The following is a 22,864-nucleotide window of genomic DNA, read 5'->3' on the forward strand; positions in this document are numbered from 1 at the left end:
GCTTCTATCCTCAAAAGGTTTATGTGGAAGATCTCTGTTCTATCGTCCACATAAAGATAGAACAGAACAGGCTCTTCTAATCCTGTTCTATAGTAGAAGGGCCATCTTTAAACTCCAATGATATAACAGACTTGAATGCAGTTTCACCTGTTGCCTCATTTCTATCTAGGATCACCAGCAGATTTAGAACACCACAGCACTGGTCACATGAAGAATCAGAAAGTTGTGGCCAAAACCAAGGTTCTAAGAACCTGAAACATTTGAAAACATGAAAAGTCCTAAAGCTAGAAGACTGGACCTTTGTTATTCTAATTGAATATTTCAGTGAGCTTATTTAGATGTTTTTTGTGTTGACTCATTATGGTTGTGCTTGTGTGTTTAGTGATAAAAACAGGAGAGAGCGGACTGACTGTGTTTAGGCTCCTCACCAAAGAGAATAGCTGGAAATGGGTCCAGGCCAATGCCCGGCTGGTGTACAAGAACGGCAAACCAGACTACATCATCGCCACCCAGAGGCCACTTCTGTATGTTTCTGGCTCTATATGTTGCTAGTTGTACACAGAAGGTGGATTCAAGAAATAATATGTATAAAAAACTTATTTAACATATTTGCTCTGACTGTTCCTTTTAAATGTATGAGCATTATTTGAACACACTGGTTGGAAAAGCCACAGAATTATCACTAACATGTAGTGTTGCTTGCTGTTTTCACAGAGATGAAGAGGGAGGAGAACATCTGCGTAAGCGCTCCATGCATCTCCCCTTTACCTTTGCCACAGGTGAGGCCTTACTGTACCAGTCCAACCACCCCATCGCAGACTTCATCGATGGAAGCCAGGAGAAAAACAGCAGCAAGTCCAAGAAAAGCCGAGCTGAAAGGCTGGCAAGGGATGGCTTGGATCCTGGTTCTCTTCTTGGGGCTCTCATGAGTCAGGACCAGTCTGTATATGTTTACCAACCCAACACAACCTTTCACAGCAGTTTCATTGGAGAGCAGACAAACTTCTCTGTCTCTGAACCTTCAAGGCAGAGCCAGAGCTGGGATGTGCCTCATAATGGTGTTTTAGAGCCAGGCATTTCAGAACCCAGTGCCAGCTTCGACCCACTGCTAGCTACCCTGGATTCTCTTACCCTGGAAGGTCAGGGTGTGGTGGATGCAGAGGATGGGAGCTGTTCCAACAGTGAGCTGTTTGGAGCTTTGGAAGGGCTGGGTCTTAGTGCCGAGGACCTGGAGCTGCTGCTCCTGGATGAGCGAATGATCAGGGTGGAGATGGATTCTGACCGTGTGCCTGCGTTGGATGACCTGTTGACAAATGATGAAATCCTCTCATATATCTACAACTGTATTGAAGGTAGGGCTGTTTCCATAGAGCATGGGAGGCAGGCACTTCCTAGAACAACAGCAACGATCCCTACCACAGTGTCGGCATCTGAAAGTAATCCCAGATCTGGTGCTGATGTGCAGATACATTTTCCTCACTGTAAGCCTTGCCTGGTGGGGCAGGCTCCTATTGTGCAGCTGTCACAGCAGATGCAGCAGCACCTCAACATGCAAAAAGGCAGACTTGGCCATGATTGGAGCCAGCATAGAGACCAGCTGACTAATGGAGAGCTGCTGGGGCATAATCCAGGCCTCCACAATGGACACTGGACAGCTCAGGACACTCTCATCTGTGCAGGATTGCATCTCCAACACACAAACACTCAGCACATGGTTTTCAGCAACAAGGCCACAGAGCTGGATGGGCAGTTTCTCCAGCAACAAATGCACCAACAGTTCCAACATTATCAGCAGTCAATAACACAGAAGCAGCTCTCCGAGCACTGTCATGTCCAACAAAGTTCAACCACTCTCAATGGAATGTGTGACGCCTTCTCCAACTGGTCCACAACTAAACCTCAGTGGCAGGATTTTGATTTCACTGAAAGTCCCGGTAACGAACCCTGTCCAGACAACAGCCAGAAACCAATTACTTCTTTAGACTTGTGCACTAATTACAGAATGGCAGAAATGCCAAACGTGGATTCCACTGTCAGTGGAAGTGCTTTGTATGGGAAGGTTGGACAGCAGGACAGAAGTGAGTTCACAGTTTCATCTTTCCAGCAGCAGCAAGAAGAGATCGCCCTCCCCTCCACTCAGTGCCCTCTCCCCAAAACATCCCTGGAGCAGATCGTGGGAGTTGGAAAACCCTGCAGTCAGCCAGGCCGCAGTGACATGATGAGCTCCGAAATTGGCAACGACCCAAGTAACAGTAAGGTGAGGCTGCTGATATTTTAATACTATTGTCAAAATGTTAACCAACTAAATTTTTTGTCTATGATATTAGTTGTAGCTGTGCAGAGGCTCAAAAAGTATATTTTAACTACACTCCAGTCAGCAATGAGAATATTTTGGTTAGCCTAAAGTAAGTGATCTTTCTTCACTTCTGACATCTTTACTCCACTCAGAATAAATAGTGTAGATGCCCTGATCTGGACTTTTTGTCTGCTGTATGCAGTTTTGTAGCACACCTGTCACTGCATATTAAGCAGAGTGGGCTTGGTGTGTGGGAATCCAAGATAAATAAATTCTCCTGTCTCTTCTCTGGGCCTTTCCAAAGACATCTGATCTTACTCATTTTGCTCGCTTTTGAGTTCAATGTTGGCACGCAAGACGTAACCGAGAGAACCCGGTTAAAGGATTTTCAAAATAAAAGTTCCTCTAGACTCGGATAATACATAAAATGGAAATATTTACGTATTTTTGTGCGGCCTGGTACCAATTGGTCCACGGACCGGTACCGGTCTGCGGCCCAGGGGTTGGACGATGGCTCTATATCACTTCAGGCTCTCTTTTCCCCATTACTTTTATTCTTGCTGGCTGGATACATCTGCATGCCAAAAAAGTTTAGATTGTAAGAACATGAAAAAACCATGTATCATTTAGATTTTAGTTCACAAAACTTCTTAATGTTGGGATCCCACATAAAATCAAATTAAAATACATTGTTTGTGGTTGTAATGTAACCAAAATCTGTAGGGTGTGAGACATTGTGGATGTTTTCTAGTATTCTACAAAAGCAAGGAAACAAAAAAACAAAACACAGCTAACAAAGATTAAGCCTTGAGCATAACAGGACCTGTAGGTCAATTGCTGATTGGTTTACAGAAAGCTTAAATTAGATTGATAGCAGAGTTACGTTGGCGGTGGATAGTCAAAGTACTAAGATGAATACATGAAAAGCACAGACAGTGTTTCTGCTGAACATTGTCATTTTCAACAAAGCAGGAAAAGTCCAACACCAGTACCAACACAAGCATACACAGAATTAGCATCAAGACAGCCAGACTCTTTCACCTAGTCTGTTCTTTTTTTTCTTTCTTTTTTTTTGCAAAGCTGTCAGCAGTCTGAAAACATGGACCACTCTGTCACTGTTTGCAACTCTGGTCATATTTTATTGTACAGTGTTTTTCTGGACTTTAGAAATAATTCCCATTAAATGTCATAATTACCAGTTGGGGAAAAAAGCAGCAATCCCTTAGCGCAGCACATTCAGTTCTTTAGATTGAGCATTCAGCACAGTAAAAATGTTTTTGTTTCCTTTTAATTTTGCTCTTTTTGTCACAACTTCAATTAATTTGAGACATTGTGTAAAACAAAAATAAAAACAGAATACAATAATTTGCAAATCTTATTCAACCTATATTAAATTTAATTGTATGCAAAGACAGTACATTTAATATTCAAATAGAGAAACTTTATCACGGTTTTGCAAATATTCACTTTTTTATTTTGATGAATAAAACTGTTCCAAATAAGTTGGGACCACTGTGTTACATCACTTTTCTCGTTAACAACACTCAATAAGTGTTTGGGAACAGATACTAATTGTAGAAGTAAGTGGAATTCTTTCCCATTCTTGCTTAAGGTTCAACTTCAGTTGCTCAACATCTTCTTAATGTTCTACACTTTCTCAATGACAGGTCTGGACTGCATCCAGGCCAGTCTATTCCCACCACTCTCATGCTGCTTAGATGGCAGCATATGTAGTTTCAAAACCTGGATGTACCCTTTAGCATTAATGCTGCCTTCACAGATGCAAGTTCCCCATGCTACGGGTACAAACACTCCCCCATACATCACAGGTGCTGGCTTTTGAACTTTGCTCTGATAATAATCCAAACGGTCCTTTAGCTATTTGGCCTGGAGGACATGACATTCATGATTTCCCAAAATAATTTAAAATGTGGTCTCATAAGACCACAGACATTTTTCCACTTTGGCTCAGTCCATCTTGGATGTTGATATAAAGTTGTTTTGCATTGTAGAGTTCTAACTTGTAGATGTAGCAATTAACTGTTTTCACTGACGATGGTTTTCTAAAGTGTTCCTGAGCCCATGTGGTTATATGGTAACAGAATGATTTTTGATGCAGGGATCAAAGGTCATGGCCATTTAATGTTGGTTTTTGGCCTTGATGCTTACTTGCAGAAATATCTCCAGATACACTGAAGAACATTACTCCTAAACAGTTGGACTATTTGCTCATGCAGTTGTTCACAAAGTGGCCATCCTCTCTTCATATCCAACCATGACACTCACCTGGTTCACCTGTAAAATGTTCCAAACAAGTGTTTCTTTGACCATTCCTTAACTTCCCTGGTCTTGCCTTATCTCAACTTTTTTGGAACATCTTCCAGATATCAAATTCCAAATGAGTGAATATTTGTAAAAACATAAAGATTTTCATTTGAACAGTAAATATCTGATCTTTCTCTTGAATTCATTTGAATACAACTTTAAAAGGATTTGCAAATCATTGTATTCTGTTTTTATTTATGTTTACACATCATCCCAACTACATTGGACTTTAAATGTTTCAACTAATTTTATGATCAACCAAAGATATTTTAAATTAAGTACAAATGATTTTTTTTTTTAAATAAAAGCAAAACTTCTCCAACTCTGCCTGCCTCTATGTGAAAAAGTATTGCTGTCCTTCTCTCAAAAACTGTTTGTGACAACCTTGGCAGCAACAAAGTACTTCAAGAATTTGTACTAACATTTAGATCTTTTAGCCTGCTTCATGTTGTCAGACAGGTTCTATTAAAATGATTTTTTAAAATTCTACAGCTCTGCCAGGAACCAAAAAAATCTAACTAATAAAACCATTGTTTGAAATCTCTTTATTAGGACTATGCTTAGCTGATGATGCAATTTGTTTTGATGTTTTAAAACAAAATGTATCAGAGAGAAAAATATACAAAAATCTAAAAAAATACTTTCTCCCAACTCTCTAGTCCCACCTACAGGCAATGTCCAGATTTTAAACATCTGTTGTTGAAGACAGAAATCATAGTTATTTCATAGAAATTACATTGATGAATGAATAAGGCTCATTGGGTCTCTTTGCCTTACTGCAATGTTCTCATGTAACAGTAGAAAACAGTAGAGAATATGCAGGTATCCTTTATCTCATCTTATCTTTATCTTAGACAAAACCGTTTGATTAGAAAAGCTGAATGTAAGTGATAGGTATTTTCCTTTCGAACCGTGTGATATTGTAAGTAATTACTTCCAACTGTACTTAGATACACTGCACAGCTTAATAAGCTAAGCATATTACTTCGGACTGGTTCTATAAACTTAGTCAGACATTATAAATTAACACACGACATACAGCTTTACAGCGAAGGCACTTTCACTCTACTACACAGAGCACAGAAACAACAATAATAAACATTTCTGCTAAACAGAAGTTATCAATAAACAATTTTATGCTAGTGAATGCCACTTATACAGTTAACATCATTTAAACAGAAGCATGATAAACTGACAAAATGCACTCATTACTGCGACACAACATCAAACTTACAGTTTTATGAACACACACTGTCAGTTGCTATTTTCTTCTGAAGAACAATACAAGTCTGTGACTTATTTAGAACCTGCATTATTTTTAAAGCAGTTTTTCACTAATAATTCCTTCTACTGTTATGTTCAGTCTAGTTCTTTTGAGCAAAGAATTAACAAGCAAAGAAAATCGCAAAAATACTTATTTGTAAATACTGTATATCAGTAGTGGCAACAGCAGAAGGAATATTATAAAATACATTGACCTTCTGTCAGTGTCTTGGTCAGTATGGGTGTGACAATGAAAAACAGAGCTACTCTGGACTAATATGATTGCACAGGTGGGGGCTGGGCCCCAGTATGTCTTTACATATAGCAGCACCTCTGGCATGAACTGAACAGACTACCTCAGTTGGCATCAGCACTTTCTATTCAACATAGGTAGAGTACTTCCTGGGGCAGGAGCACAACGTAAGGCTCATTTTACTGAGTGTAAATATGATCAAAGGAAATATGAAAGGTAAACAATGTGACATGACATGAAGAGTGAACACATTTCTCTACAATCACTAAAGTTTAACCTGAAGGTTCATGTCAATTTAACTCAAACAGATGAAAGGCTGCATCCTGGACACTTCCTATCCTGGAGACTGTGTCAACGAGAATGGAGCAGCGCCCCCTGCTGTCAAGGTGGTCAGTTCTGAGACTATACCTCAAGTACCTGAATCACAAGCCAGCGGCTTCTACCTCTGACCAAGTCATTATCATGTAGCAGGACAGTGTGAAGAAGCAGAAACACAGTGACTGTAGCAGCCTTATGCATACAAAGAACATGTTTTTTTTCTGTTCTTCTATTTGCTTTTTGTGTGTACCGTAATCTAACTCATATTATCACAAGTTTGTTGTTTACAGTCTTTAAGTGAAGAGTCTAAGTTATGTTGATGAGTCGAAATGAGAATGATGTCAAGGTGAATTTAGGAATGTGTTCATTAACATGATTAACTAGTGGAAGCTGAATATCAGCCGACATGTGACAACTCAACAAGTTCAAATGAACAGAGGGAAATCTGTTGTCATATTTTAATTTCAGTAGATCTTTTGTGTGTATTTTCTTTGACAATGCACAAACCTGAGATTTGGTCAATTCAGATGATAGTTGAATATCAAGAATGTACAGTGATACCTAGAAAGACTAAATTTAAAGTAACACCACTTCAATAAGCTCCAGACATCCCCAAACTGTGCAGTATTTTTTTTCTACAACAGGAAAATGCCTCCAGAGCCGCTGTGGACCTGTGTTCACGTCTTCCTGTCCATGTGGGATGTGCAGACTGTCACTTATTTCTTATTCCTCCTGGTAAAGATGTTTAAATCCAGCTATTATTGAAAGAGCAAGATCTCAACCTGGACGTTTTAGGGGAAAAAAAAGTCTACTTTTAATTTAAATACATTTATTTGGTGGGAAAAAACTGCTGTTAAAAATAACTTTTTAACATAATAATGGGTGGCACAATTACTGGTACTAAAAATAGTCTCTTTAGAGTAAATTTAACTGAAGTGTTTGATCCTAACATCACAAATATAAACATGTACAGTCTTGTGAACTCTACTGAGACTTTAACTAGGACTGTGTGCTTTAATCAGTCTAAGTTGGTTTAAATTGAAGCAAATGATAAATATGTGGAAGAACTCCTGAGGCCCACTGTGAAGCATGGTGGAGGATCCATGTTGCTGTGGGCTGGTTTCTCTGGTGGACTCTACCAGTAAACTGGTAGTACCTCATCACTGGAGTTTTGATCCACCTTTTCTGAGTCGAGCATCACAGAAAAGGTTCAACAGGCAAAAATACCCTGTCAGTTGCCACCTCAGTTCCCAGAGCTAAACCTTGATCTGAAGAGAAGAAAGCATCAGGGAGGGTCAAAGGTCACTCTCTAAACGCTCCAGCCTTGTGAAGCATTAAAGGTGAAGATCTTGTTCTACAAGATCTAGCAAACAGTATTAATAGCAGACATCAATAGTTGCTCCACAGTGAATTTAAAACAATCATTTCTTGACTCGCTGTTTGTTTCTCCACTGAATAAATGAACTCACACTGGAGATTTTAAAGGATTTTTTTATTGTGAGATGATGCTGCTGAAATATAACTCCAATTATACACATCTTTACTAGCATTACAACTAACTTTATAAATCCCTGCTAGCAGTGAAGTATTTGTACCATGATCATGGAACTTGGATCTGTAAACCTAGACGCTGCTCAGATCCCGTGGATTCATATCAGCTGCTTAAGGTTTTCTATGTATTTGCAGGGTAACAGTGAGATGTTGTTCCCTAGAAATGCTGCTGAATTTCTAGAAACTAACATCTGACAAATTCAGATAAGTTTCTGCATGCATTTGCCATCTTCAGTCTAAACAAACCATTCAACATATTTCTTTGGTAAATCCTCCCATCACACTGTGAGAATGTTATGTTTTAGCAGTAATATTCTCTAAATGTTTGGCATTTAGAAATATGGATGGAGAAAATGATGAATAGAAATACTGAGCACTTTATTTCAAGCAAACACTAAATGCAGATGTTATAATGCTGAGTTTCTTTTGGAAAACATAAAGTATTCTTGTTTTGAGGACCACTTCGGAGGATTTCTTTTCATCACAAACTCAAGTGCTTCAATAGAGTTTTTTCTGTTAGATTTTCTTTTTTTGTGTTTACTTATTATTGCAAACAGTTGGATGTGTTTTCCTCCTGTCCCTGTAATTCCTACCACTGCTGGACGTTGTGGACCTGATTTGAGGAAATTATCTGTACAAGGAAAGCAGAAAATGATCCTTCTCTTCTAACATGGAGTAGCGCTTGCTCTGCAGAAAGACTTAAGTCCAGACACATGCGTTAAAAATTCAGTTAACCCTTTTAGAAGAACAGTCCATAATTTTTCCAAGTCATCTTATTGTGAAGAGATGAAAAAGGACGTAAACACACCAAATGTCTGATTCTAAATATCTGCTCCAATGTCTTACTTTTCTTCTTCAGAGGTTGTAATTAAATCAGGTGAAAACGTTCAGGTCCACAGTACTGAAGAGTCCTTAGAAAACTGTAAGATGTAATAAACCAAATGGTGGACATAGAGTTGATACTACATATTTACATCCACAGTATAAAAAAGACGGGACCTTTTTTTCCCCCTGTGTCTGACATTAAATCAGATCAAACGTTACTGTTTAGGTCAGTACAGGTTACCAAAATTACCTATATTTGCTAAATGCCAGAATTCTGAGATCACTTTTCTTTTATTTTCTAAAATTTCCTGCAGTTTGAATTGCCCTTTAAACCCTAACTTGGGTCAAAGGTGTTGGGTTTCCTTCCAGAAACTTCTCACAACAGGTTGCTGGAGTTCAGGTTCATTCCTCCTGATAGAACTGGTGGAACTGGGTCAGGTTTGTTAGCTGCTTTACTCTCACACACCTGTTTAGATGTACCCACAACTTTCACCCCATGAGTCTACAGGACTCATTTCATTGTGGATAATTTTGTGGTTTTCAGCTTTAGCCAACATGTTCACAAGGTCTTTCCTCTTCTGCTGTGGAGCTGATCCACACATTTTACATCTAAACATGGACTTCTCTAGAACACAGAACCTGCTTCATGACAGGAATTTCGCATGGTGTTTATTGTGTATATTTGTGTTAAGAGAAGAAATGAAACCCTAACCCAAATGAACCAGACTTAATGAGATCCACAATTCTCTTCTGTTGGTTTCGCTGGGTGTTTGAAGTATGAATTACTTCAGTTTAACTTAAATGTTGTAAATTAAACTATGAGAATCATATGAAGCTATGGCATCATTGTCTGGACTTTCCAATTCCCAGGCAAAGTAAATTCAGTATAAGTAAAGTTCTGACTTTAAAGAAAGGTAATATATTTCTATACTTTCTCACTGTTCTGGTATTTTATGCATTGAAACATTCTTGGTGACCTTAACTGACCCAAAACAGGAAAGGTTTAAATGTCACACTGTGAGGAAAAAAGAACATTTTTCATCTTTTTGCACAGTCTGTCAGGATCAGATTTGTAGATGGATGCTGGAGGGAAGCAGCTCTGAATGTCTAGGAAAACCCAGGAAAACGACTGAAACGTGTAGCTGAGGAGAATTATTCAGATTAGCGAAAGATGCTAAAAGAGATTTCCACTTAGTAATTCAGTTAATAATAATGACATGCATTAACAGCATTATTATTGTTTCTAATGAGATGGTACACACACGGAGATGTTAGCGAGTCAGTTTGCTATACTTAATAAACTTCTGTGAAATTCTAACAATGTGAAAAAAATGTGTATATTAAGAAGTTACTGGTATGTACATAATTTTATGTTGAGTATCATTTGGAGCACAATTCTTTTGACTATATCAAAGTTATCATTTGTTTTGTATTTGTAAAAGTTCTCATGATAAAACAGATTCTGTGACAGCCTGAAAACAGTGCCATACAGCAGAGCTTTGTGTCAGTAGGCTGAGTTGTTATAGAGTCTGAATCTTTTGTAGCCACAGGAAGTTTCAAATGAGGGTGCTGTGGATTGTTACTGTGATCACTCTGCTCTCTTTTTCATTTTTCCTCTTGGACTAAAACCATTTGTGCAGCTGTGGGACTGCTCACTCATACTTCACCATCTCTGAATGCTCCTGTTTGTTGTTCACATGACAGGAAGCAGCAGGAGTCTCCATCCACTGTCAGACTCCTTGCTGTGGATCCCTGAAATGAAAAGGTGCTATGTGTCCCAGCATCAATAAATCATTACCACATGAACTGAATAAAGTCTCTGCTATGTATCTGAAATCAACAGCTTGTGAACAGATTCTGCTTGACTTTGTTCTGTGATCAACGGCTGGAAGAGGGAAGAAGCTGCCACACAGTAGGACATGCAGTCATAACATGAGGTTTGCACTAACATGGGCATTTTACACTGACACAGAGTGAACACAAACACTGCTTCTCCATTCTGGAGCTTATCTGCAGAAGATATTTTGAAAAGAACATGCTCCAGACTCAGTAATGTGGGAACAAAAAGCCTTCAGTTCTTTAGACCCAAATGTGAAGTCATAAAAGAACGAAAATAGAATTTCCTGCTAATATCAGCAGAAGGTTAGATGCAGGTACAGTACATTGTAGCCTCTGTATTTAAACATTAACATTTTAAAGAAGATGGAACTCAGTCATATTAATGAACATTCAGAAGAATGTGGAGAGCTTTTCAATCTACCGACTTATTAACATACTTTCTTAATGACTTGTAGGTTTACAATTGTGCCAGACTTTCCATTTCCAGATGATATATTGAACAGTGAGATGTTCAAAACCTGTGAAATCTTTTTATAGCCTAAGTCTGTTTTAAATTTTTCCACAGCTCCTCTCTGACCTGTCAGCTGTGTTCCTGGGACATCATGATACTGTTTTGTCCCCAATATTCTCTGAACCTCTGAGGCATCAAATAGCAGCTGGATTTTTACTGACATTAGATCACACACAGCTGGACTCTGTTTAGTCATTACCAGTTAACAGGAAACTTCTGAAGGAAAATGATTGCACTCAGAGAAATGGTGGCTGACTTTACTTTTCAGTTTTTTATTTTAAACAAATATTTTGAGTCATGTATAATTTTCTTTCTACTTCAGAATTGTATAACACTTTGTGGTGGTATTTCACATGAAATTCTAATGAAACATATTTATGTTTGTGGTTATAATGTGACAAAATGTGGTAAAATTCAAGGGGTATGGATACTTTTGCAAGCCACTGTATGTTCCACACATGGCTCTCATGGAAGACCTACATTTATCACATTTATGTCCAATTATGAATTATTGTGCTATTTTGTGTACTAAATACCTACCTGTTAATCAAATGATATATGACTCATTTAGCAAAAACATTATTATATCATTCAATAAATTATATAAATAAAAATACAGTAAGATATTAAAAACATACTACTTGAGAAAAATGATTTACTTTTACATGTAACATTGTAAATATCAAGAATGACAAGTATTGTGGGATTATGATGTCTCCTTCATGGAACCGTTTAACATTAAAATCATTTTTAGTGGTCCAGGGCGCCCCCTTTTGGTGATTCACGTGATTGGCGAAAAAGCATCCGGACTTTCTTGTGTACAGTATACAATATGGTACTGACGTTGCAGACGGCAAGCAAACCTGCTATTAGCTGCTCCGGATTTATATGATACAAACATATTCACATAGATGAAATAATCATGCTTTGTTATGTTTTTTGTTTGTTTGTTTGTCTGTTTTAAAGAAAGATGATCATAAATGAAATGAGGCTGAAGATTGGGAGTGTTATATAAGAACAAATGAAGGAGAGCAGACTGGGCATCCTAAGGAAAGAGGAGCACATTTCCAGGACAGCAGTGTTTGGGATGGGTACACAGCTCAGCCTGTTTTAATATAAAACATGAGATAATACAGAGACTGTGTGCCTGAGGGATGTAATTGCATATACAACACTCAGCATGGAGACATGAGCTGTAGACTGCAGACATAATTAGATAATAAGTCACCAATAGGATCCCGTCTGAAGCAGCAGGCAGAGGGGCTACAGCCAGGAACGGATGAATCATAACCTTCATAGACATTAACCGCCTCATGTCTTCAGGGAGCAGCGATTTACTGACACCCAGTGGGCAAGTTGGAGACAGCAACCATCTCAAAGGATCTGCAGCGCCCCCTAACGTGAGATATTACAAACGATGCATCATAGAGATCAACCGAAATCAAGGAAAAAGTCTCTTAGAGGTATGCCCTAAAATGTAAAGGGACGTGGCCATTCTGGGTCAAAGGGCAAATTTGGGCTATTTTTCACATTTGAAATGATCAAAATCATGAGTTTTTGAGCATGTTTAGGGGGTGTAGCAAAGTGGCAAACTTGGCATACTTGCCAAAGCAAACAAAAACACTATAACTTTCACATGTCCATCTTGGATGTTGATATATGGCTTTTGCTTTGCATTGTAGAGTTCTAAGTTGTAGCTGCAGGGATATTTTGGTGTAGTGCCACCTGAAGGGTCAAAGGTAAGGAAATAATTAATAATTAATAGTATAATTAATTAATAGTAAATTAAATTAAATAATTAATTAATAGTAATTAATTAAGGAATTTTTCCTAAATTTTTCCTAAACTGTTGGACTATTTGCTCATGCAGTTGTTCACAAAGTGGTGAACCTCGCCCCCTCCTTGCCCCATTGCCCTTTGGGACCACCTCCTCAGGTTGGAGAAGCATGTGAAGAGCATGTGAGATGATAAGAAAGATTTATTCTGAAGTTGTGTCGAGGTCATAGTGCTTTGAAAAACATAGTTGCACCCTCACAGAATTAATCTGTTCTCTCTTTGTTGGTTACACTTAAATGTTTTAACTCATCAAGCTACAGATTTTGATGTCAGACAAAAATCCATCTATCCATCGTCTTACACGCTTATCCCTAGTGAGGTCTCGAGGGGTCCTGGTGCCTATCTCCAGGGGTCAATGCGTGAAAGGCGGGGTCACCCTGGACAGGTCGCCCGTCCTTCACAGTTCAGGTAAAAATAAATACAAAAGTAAAACACAAAGATCAACTTTCAAATGTTATTTTCATTTATTAGGAGAATGAAGCTATGCAAACCCACCCAGCCCTATGTGAAAGTATAAGAGTCCACTTTTTTTCATTTTGGTTCAGTTTCACTAGGTGCACCCAGGTCTTATTATTGCTGCCTCATTCTGTAGAACCAAGAAATCACTTGTTGTCAATAAAACCTGTCTGAGAAGACAACACAGACTAGTAGACCTCAAAGCAACACATCATACCCCAGTGAAACAATGAGAAACAATGATTTGCATTTACTGAAGAACATCTAGATAATCCTAAAGACCCTGGGGAAATTGTTATATGGACTGATCAGACAAAAGTGGAACTTTCTGTGAGTTTCATTTTATCTTATGTAAAATGATCAGAATACTTCATAGTGGCAGTGTGATGATCTAAGGATGCTTTTGTCTTTCAGGAGCTGGACAACAAGACTGAAATGAATTCTGCTCTCTAGCAGAAAATTCAGAAGCAGGATGTCCAGCCAATACTCATAACTCTAAACTCAAGTTTACTTGGGCTATGTAACAAGAAAATAATCCAAAAACACACAAATGGATCCACCTCTCAATGGCTCATTAAGGATTTAGAGAGGCCTAGTCAAAGTTTAGTGTTAAATCTTGTTGAGATGCTGTGCTGTGACCTTAAATAGGCTGTAAAACTTTCTAGTATGGTTGGATAAAGAATAATTCTGCAAATAAGAGAAGTTTAAAATTCCTCCTCAGTGATGTGAAACACTCATTACCAGTTTTCACAAACTCTTGATGATGGTTGTTCCCAGCAAGCTCGACACAACCAATAATTACCTCACTGCTTTCATTGGGAGCTGCATGTTCATGATGGCAAACATTTCATTCGGCTAAAATGATTAATGGTCCACCAGTTTGCTTTCTTCTGTATGGATATTCCAGCTCCCCTTCAAAGCCCAAAAATATGAATGTTGCCTTCAGCTTAAGTATGGTTGATGATTATTTCCCCCATTGTCTCTGTGTTCCCTTGTAAGGGCCTGATGCACTGTCCAGGTGGCACCCTGCCTCTTGCAAACCAACCACCAGAGTTAGTGATCAGACATTCCTCCTCCCCAAACCCTCAAACCTCCAAGGGAACCAAGTCAAATCCGTCCAAACGGAACAGAGACCGGCTGAACGGCGAACTGGAGCAACTGGCCAGCCTGCTGCCATTTCCTCAAACCTCACCAACCACATAAAACCTGCACAGATTAAACAAACTCAGGTTTACTCAGTAAGGTAAACCGTACATGCCTGATTCCATGATGAGAGACAGACAAAGTTTGGTCTTCTAAGGGTGATAAGGCTCACTAAACATACCCAACCACTATGAACTGTATTGTCCACTAGGTGGCAGCACCACACAGTCAGAGCACGGTTGTTATATGAAGAAAATGCTAATTTTCACGATGCAGACGCCTCTCTCTGTTTTTGTACTGACGTTGATAAGGTTGAATATATAAATGAACTCACTCTCTCCACACACAGCTGACCTGAGGGTGGAGGTGATTAAATGGATTCAGACTTGGCTACAGTAACGTGAAGCATCATTTACATCACAGAGTCAGAGAGGTTACAGAAACGTATTAGTCCTGCTCATCCCCTTTTTAGTTTAGTTTTATTTTCTATGAGATTATATGATGCACAACTCATGACAATTTAAATTATGGTTGGAATAGGTCATCATCCTGCAGCAGTGTGTGACCAGCATGACAAGGAGGTGCCAAACGGTTCCTGTGCATGGTTATGTATGGTTCTACCATGCACTACTGTTAAATTGTTAAACTGCAAATATGTCTTGTTTGTTCACAGTTTGGGGATCCAGGCCAACAAGTGATAGTAGCAGAAAATGATATTTGGTCATAGCAGAGAGGATTTGGCTAATGTTTCATAGGCAAACCCACACAGTCAACTCTGCTGCTAAAACACATTTTTCTTACAAATGTAGCACAATTTATAAACAGAGAAATGGGCTTCCCAACAAAATGCTTTATTTATTTATTTTTGCTAAAAAGCTTTGTTGAAAAAAAAACCCAATATATATTATATATATACAGTACAGACCAAAAGTTTGGACACACCTTTTAATTCAATGAGTTTCCTTTATTTTCATGACTATTGACATTGTAGATTCACACTGAAGCATCAAAACTATGAATAACACATGTGGAAATATGCACTAAACAAAAAAGTGTAAAACAACTGAAAATACCCCTTATATTCTAGTTTCTTCAAAGTAGCAACCTTTTGCTGTGATTACTGCTTTGCACACTCTGCATTTTCTTGATGAGCTTCAAGAGGTCGTCACCTGAAATGGTTTTCACTTCATAGGTCAACCTGCCCTGTCAGGTTAATAAGTGGGATTTCTTGCCTTATAAATAGTCATGAAAATAAAGAAAACCCATTGAATTAGAAGGTGTGTCCAAAGTTTTGGTCTGTACTGTATATATATATATATATATATATATATATATATATATATAATGGTAAAATGGTAAATGGCTTGTACTTGTAGCGCTTCACACTATATTCAGTCATCCATGCACTGATGGTGGATAGTAGCAGCTGCCCTGGGTCAGTCTGAAAGAAGCAAGGCTGCCATGCAGCGGTGGCACCAGCAGTAGCAGGCGGGTGAAGTGTCTTGCCCAAGAACACAACAACAGAGTTAGACAGAGAGGGAATGGAACTGAATGGGACGAACTCCTTCCACTCTCGCCACCATCGTCCAACCAAAACCAAAACATAAACCAAACACAAACTTGTTTATTTCTAACTGCACCAAATTAACATGAAGATTAAATCGGGAGAAGATCAAATTGAAATAATATTTTCATGTTTACTATGCTTGCAATGCATGGAATAATGACACAAGATGCAGAGGCGCCCACAGTGGAACATTAGAAACAGGGAGCACATTTTGTGTGGGAGAATCTGATGGGAACACAGATTAACCCTTCAATTTTATAAAGAAATTATTGTATCTGTCAATATGGCATATCGGCAGACTTTCCTAATATCTTTTTATAAAATATTGTGAAACTTTGAAAGCATCACTTTTTAAAAATTTACCAGACTGCAGATTCACTGCTCTTTTCTTGTGGTACCATTTGAATAATGACCTGTTTCTTTAGCTAACATTTGGGTTTAAAATTTTCTTATATAAAATATTCTTTTTTGGCTCTAGGGGCCTTAGTTTGATAGGGAATTGACAGAAAGGTGGATTATGAGAGAGGGGTAAGACATGCGGTAAAGGCCAGCTGGCCGGGACTCGAAGCGGTCACAGTCGTGTCGAGGACTGAGGACAGATGGGTGGCCACTGCCACCCCCTATAAAGTACTTTTTGACAGGAATTTATTTAATTAATGTAGGGGAGATGGCAAAACATGTTTAGGGTAATCAATCAACTTTATCTGTAGAAATGACTGACTTCAGTCTGAAATAATTAGTCCAACCAGTTACGTTTTCCATGATTTTTTATTTTTTATATTTGAACATGGTATTCAATCTTTTGGATCTTTTGAGGTTCAGACCCAAAGACTAAATAGGTGAAGCTTCTTAAGTGTCAAACTAATGAATGAACCAGTTTTAGGGTAAATTTTTTGGTTTCTGGTCTAAACATAATGGCTTATTTGATCATGTTTTTAATGTGCAGAACTTTAGTCTGAGCTTCTGCTAACTTAATCTCAGCACAAGCTAGCTGCCCGGACATTTTTGAAAATCCCTTGTTCCCCTAATAATGCATGAGTTAGCTAAACACCCGAACAGGTGTTTAGCTAATTTGCTTGCATGTACATAATGCATGTACATTATGCTATACAGATGCAGACCAGTGTGTAAATGAAAGGATTTGCAAGGAACTGGCATGTGTAGAATGCTAGGAATGAGCAGTGGGTTAACAGTGGCAAAACATCAGCCGACTCAGAGGATGCCTCATAGAGGCATTAGACAGCACATGATAGAGTTTGACAGGAACTATATTGTGTGCTTAAATGAAGTGCAGTGGTAGGGTGCTATAAATGCATGGAATGTGGAGCGTACAGATGCCACAGTGGCCAGCTGTGAGAACCACTGAGTAAATGAGAGTGTCCACACCAGTCATTCTGCACTGTGTTGTAAAGATGCAGGACAATTACACTTTCCAGCTGCCAGGCTTAATGCAAAGCAAAAATAGTCCTGGTAATGCTATTTTACTTTCACTCACTGTAGCTGGCCTGAATGAGCACATGACCATTCCTGGTGCTTTACCTGGTTCCTAACTGGTAAACTTCAACTTTCACTGTCTACTTTATTGTTGTACATCTGTTACTGGGACTACCCTATGTTAGCTGATACAAAACATTTCTGGAATTATTATTTTGACAGGGCAAAAGTGAGAGTATTTGAGACGTTTCATGAATTAATGTCCCCTTTTCTACAAAAATCAGACTGATTTGTTTCTTTCATTAAAATATTGTATGTTTATGTTAACATGTAAAAGCAAGAAAATAAAAACTCACAATGAAAGTAGTGTTTGTGTTTTTATTTTTAAAATCAAGTTCATGAGTACTTTACACTTTAGAATTTTGGCCCATATGGCAAAATTTGCACATCTCTGATAGAAGCTAATTCTGACTTGTTCCCTGCATATGTTTTGTCACAGGGGTGGAATAAAAAGGTCTGAATTACCAGACTAAATGCATCTCTTACAGATGTGCCATACTGCATACTTTGGCATCTGATACCAAGTGGGCCCATATTGTCGATACTAATACTATTATTTAAGTTCAATAAAGTTCATCAAATTTCTGACCTTTAGATGTTTTTTGTGATAGGTTTATTAAATTTGAACACATAAATTTGGACAATTTATGTGTACAAAATATTTTGATAACATATTAACAAGATTTCTGTGCATTTTTCCTAAATAAAGAGCAAAAAATTATCAAAATATCATTTGAGAGTAAATTTAAATCAACTTTTTTGAGGTAGAGTTGAGAAACTACAATACATAAGTAAACACAATTTAAATCTGAAACTGAAGTCTCAATCCAGCCAGGATAACATCGATCCCATATTGATAACAACTTGGTATCGATATTATCATTTGTTTGTCCAGGAGAGCTGGAGTCCTAATTCAAGTCAAAAACGGAGAAGCATCAGTTAATATAACCCGCAATCATGCGCCAGTTTAGCGATGGTTAATGGTTATGAATATTTATTGTTAATAGATAGATGCTTTCGTGTTAGTCAGAGATTAAAACCTTTGTTAAATAGCACATATGATGCGTTGCCAATAAAGGTCAATGAATTGAAAAGGGAGCGACAGAAGAGAGTGAGCAGGATGGGAGGGGAGGTTCGGGAGGAGGGAGGGGAGGCACAGAGACCCTGGCGGACAGCAGAGGGAGGTTGGACCGGGAACAATAGAGAGGAACGAAGCCAGCCTTGAAACAGCAAACAAACCGAGAGGGCGACGGAAAGAAAGGAGCCCAGAGGGGCTGATGGAGGGAGAGGTGCACACGGAGGACATGTGAAGAACACAGAGGTCGGGGCTTCGCTTTCTCTCTTTATTATCGGTGGATTGGATTAAACCGGATTCCGGCATGAACCCCGCAGAAGCGGCCGAGGAGGCGCCCAGCGACCCCGACACCGATGCCTTCTACAAAACAGGTAAGGAGAACGGCTGCGGATCATCCGCAATCTGCAACAACAAAAGCATCAGAATCGGGCTGGTTTTACCAGAAGATCCTGGAGGAGCGACTGGAGCCGGAGCCGGAGCAGGGGCAGGGGCAGGGGCAGGGGCAGGGGCAGGAGCAGGGGCAGGGGCAGGGGCAGGGGCAGGGGCAGGGGCACGGGGATGCAGAGGGGAGCGGAGAGCCGCTCCGGGCACCGGTGGAGGAGATCAGCCCTCCCCACACGAACACACAATCCTGATTCACAACGCTAACACACATGTAAACCTGGAGGTGTGTGTTTGGTTCTGTGTTGGTGAGAGCTGATGCTGCTGATGGTCTCTGCTGGAGGAGCTGGAATCATGGAGGAGTGACATCAGAGAAGCAGCTGAAAATGTCAGGAAATACTGTCCAACATGCAGCTTCAATCTTCCCTGTGTGGGGAGGGGGTGGTGCGCGCGCCTGTGTGTGTGTGTAGGGGTGAGAGGGTTGTGTGTGTTTATATTCTGTTCTTTCATAAAAACACACATGATGTCTGATTTAACGGATCTGAAATTAGACTGTTCCAGGGAGGAGGAGGAGGAGGAAGAGAAAGAGGAAGAGGGTGTGTGATGATGGAGACAGTGAGATGAATCCTCTCTGGTCCTGATAAGTTGGGTCGTCAGTAGGTTTCCCCTTCCTTCTTGCTTTTTTTGTCCAAAGGTGTAGAAAATGAGAGAAGCTGGGGGGTGAGGGGTGGTCCTGCAGGAGAAGCTGCTACCACATGATGTCTTGTGGCTCCGCAGCCGCTGACTCAGATAAATCATTTAGCAGAGAATCCATTTCATTGATTGAGTCCGTCAGAAAGCAGATTCTCAGAGTTCCCTCTGTTCCACCTGCTTCCACAAAAGCTGCTCGTTTTCACGTGAGATTCTGATGGAACATCTTTTCCCACCTTCAAATTCAGTGATAAATAATTAATGATGAGGGAACAAAGTTGTAAATGGCTAATTTTAGTGAAACAGGCTGAGTGGTTTTGTTGATGAGTTCAGGTGATCGGATTATTCATAGCTGTGAGGGAGCGTGACACACCCTGAACCTGGTGAGAAGCTCCTGATGAGCAGAGGCCTTCTGAGAGCTGACTGTGTGAAGACAGCAGCGATGTAAGCCTGCTTGTTCTGTTGACTGACAGCTGGCCCGCTTCATACGGACAGAATGAAATCTGTTGGTTGACTCACATGTTGAAACAAGTAGGCTGAGAAAATTGATTCGTGCTCAAAGGTGAACTCAGTGAGGTTCTGAAGAACTGATGCTGTTTGGTATTCACAGTTTTATGTCTAGATAATAATAATAATACATAAAATTTCTATAGCTCTTTTTCAGACACTCAGAGATGTTTTACAATATATTTTTTTCTATGTACATGCACTATATAGATAAAAGGAAGATAATCAGTTTGATTTCAAGCAGAACTTGTCTCTCATTCAGCAGCAGAACATCTTGAACTGGGTTTAGTTACAAACACAGACGACGCTGTGCTTGTAACACAGCATCTAGTTTGAGTTATTTTTTCTCTTGATTTGTTTGTTTTTCTTATATCTTGTCATTGTATCCTTTGTATTGTCATTGTATCCTAGCTTCCTTGAGCTAGTTCCTTTATTCTAGTAGTTTGTGTTTTGGATTTATTCAGTTAGATTAGTATTTATTTATTTATTTATTTATTTATTTATTTATTTATTTATTTATTTATTTATGTTGCCGTTCAGGTTTTCTTTCCCCTTCATTCTATTCTGCTCCACATCTCAGCTGTTAATAATCTCATTTTCTTCTACCTGCTCATTCCCCAGCTGCATACCTGAACTTAGTTTTCCTGGTTCCTTGGTCATCTCCACTTCATCCTCAGTATACTAAGATCTCCAGTCTCAGTGTTTCCCATTGGCTCCTTGCATTGATCTCAGATTTTCTCTGCTTCAGCTTCTCCATTCTGTATGTTTATAGAATACAAAATTTCAACCAGCAGCTGGGTGCTCATGTTTTGTCTTCTGATACTCTTCAGTAAACACTCCACATGGGGTTCTGATTATCTAGTACTTTATATCTATACAAGCAGTGATCAAACTTGCATCTAAACATAAACTGTTGGACACCACAGCTAATGTGGATATTCCTCTGAAATGTCTCCAGTACCAGATCCAGGTGTCCTTTATGCCCCACAGTCAGCTGACAGTTCTTGAAATAAAAATGGGAGCATAAAGGGGGGAGATGAGGTAATGTTTATCCACCAGCATTACATCCATTATCTGGAAGCGAAAATGACTTAGCGATTTAACACAAAGCAAAGACAGAAGCAGCAGCCCAGTCTGAAGGTGCAAACAGAGCAGAACCACCAGATGATCCTCCTGTAACGACCTAATCCATGTAATGCCTTAATCAGCAGAATCTGATGCAGGGAGAAGCATGCTGAGGATGGCACACAAAGACTTTTTCTGAAGTTAAAGCACTAAAGACATTTGGACAGTCTGCCTGAGAAGCATGACAGAAATTGGCTAGAAATAGAAGAAACTACTAACACGTCTTATCAAGGTGCCATTGAATCAATTTTTATTTTTTTGTTTGTTTTATTTTTTTCCCCAAATTCCTCCTTTTCTTTTCTTTTTCTTAGTTCCACTTTTTTCATTCTAACTGTATTTATTATCCCAAAAAATGTGTTATTATCCACATAACAAAGTGGATAATAACACTTTTCATTTCAAAAAGTCTATTTATTGTGTGTAAAACATACAGTAGAAACTCACACATTTCACATTTAAAAAGAAGAAAATCTTCCTCTCATAACACAAAAATGTTTTATGTTTTGTTGGGATGGTGGCGATGGTGGTAGGTGTCGGTCCCACCGGTTCGATTCCCGCTCTTTGGGCAGGGCACTTCACTGACCCCGCCTGCTCATGGTTGTCAGAGCAGTAGTAGTTACCATCAGTGAGTGAATGGATGAATAACTGAATGTAGTGTGAAGTGGTTTGGGGTCATCTGGACTTGATAAAGTGCTGTACAAGTACAGACCATTTACCATTCATAAGCACCTGAATGCTGCTGCTGCTCCCTATTTAATAACAGTAGCAGCTAGCTTGTGTTTTTGCTCTCCCATTTGTCTGATGACTTTGTAATGTGTATTTTCATGCCATGTATCTTATTATCCATTGTAATTAAATATTACAAGTATTTCCTAAATATTAGTTACCTCTGAATTGGTTCAGCCAAACTCATCTTGTGTGTCACAGTTTGACTTGGAAATAAAAGTCCCTCCACTGCGTCTGTCCATTCAGTATAAAACCATGAGGAGGTAAAGTAAATGAATCTGAACCTCAGTTAGATCTTAATACTGTTATAATAGAGCATCTCTCTCACTTATCGTAAATCAGCTGAAAATACAAGAAAACATTGAACAGCATTGCACTACTCAGGTGATGTCTGTTAGTCTATTAGTCTGTCTGTTGTAAGAAGCTTCCATTTACAGAAACATCACCCTATTGATTTTCTCCTCTCTCACCTTAGCTGTAAACTCAAACTCCTTTATTAAACTGTGTATGTCCCAGATGGTGTAAGAACTTAAGTCCTGAATAATTTTTTAAATCACAGTATGTGTGTGACTAGTCAGAAAATTTCTTGCATTGACATTTTGCAGAAAATAAAATAAGAACCTGAATTCAGAAAATCCATACTGTCATCAGCAACTTATCCAGTGAAACAGTAACCAGTGAAA

At 39.1% G+C, this 22,864-nt stretch overlaps 2 protein-coding genes across 4 annotated transcripts in view; both read left to right on the forward strand.

The window, feature by feature from the left end:
* LOC116723743 (aryl hydrocarbon receptor-like) overlaps nt 1-10,642 on the forward strand; it is a 31,629-nt gene extending 20,987 nt beyond the window's left edge. The window contains exons 9-11 of the mRNA XM_032568858.1: nt 383-524; nt 715-2,257; nt 6,446-10,642. Of these exons, the coding sequence (XP_032424749.1) occupies nt 383-524; nt 715-2,257; nt 6,446-6,586 (1,826 nt within the window). The 3' untranslated portion in view covers nt 6,587-10,642. The remainder of the gene's footprint in view (nt 1-382; nt 525-714; nt 2,258-6,445) is intronic.
* Nucleotides 10,643-18,845: 8,203 nt separating this feature from the next.
* The window catches only part of kalrna (kalirin RhoGEF kinase a), a 152,300-nt gene continuing 148,281 nt past the window's right edge, over nt 18,846-22,864 (forward strand). For 2 of the 3 annotated variants that reach the window (XM_032566779.1, XM_032566780.1), the window contains exon 1: nt 18,846-19,123. In XM_032566779.1, coding sequence (XP_032422670.1) covers nt 19,057-19,123 — 67 coding nt within the window. In that variant the 5' untranslated portion in view covers nt 18,846-19,056. The remainder of the gene's footprint in view (nt 19,124-22,864) is intronic. The other variant, XM_032566781.1, reaches the window with a different exon arrangement.

This window comes from Xiphophorus hellerii, chromosome 7, assembly GCF_003331165.1.
Source record: "Xiphophorus hellerii strain 12219 chromosome 7, Xiphophorus_hellerii-4.1, whole genome shotgun sequence".
Lineage (NCBI taxonomy): Eukaryota > Metazoa > Chordata > Actinopteri > Cyprinodontiformes > Poeciliidae > Xiphophorus > Xiphophorus hellerii.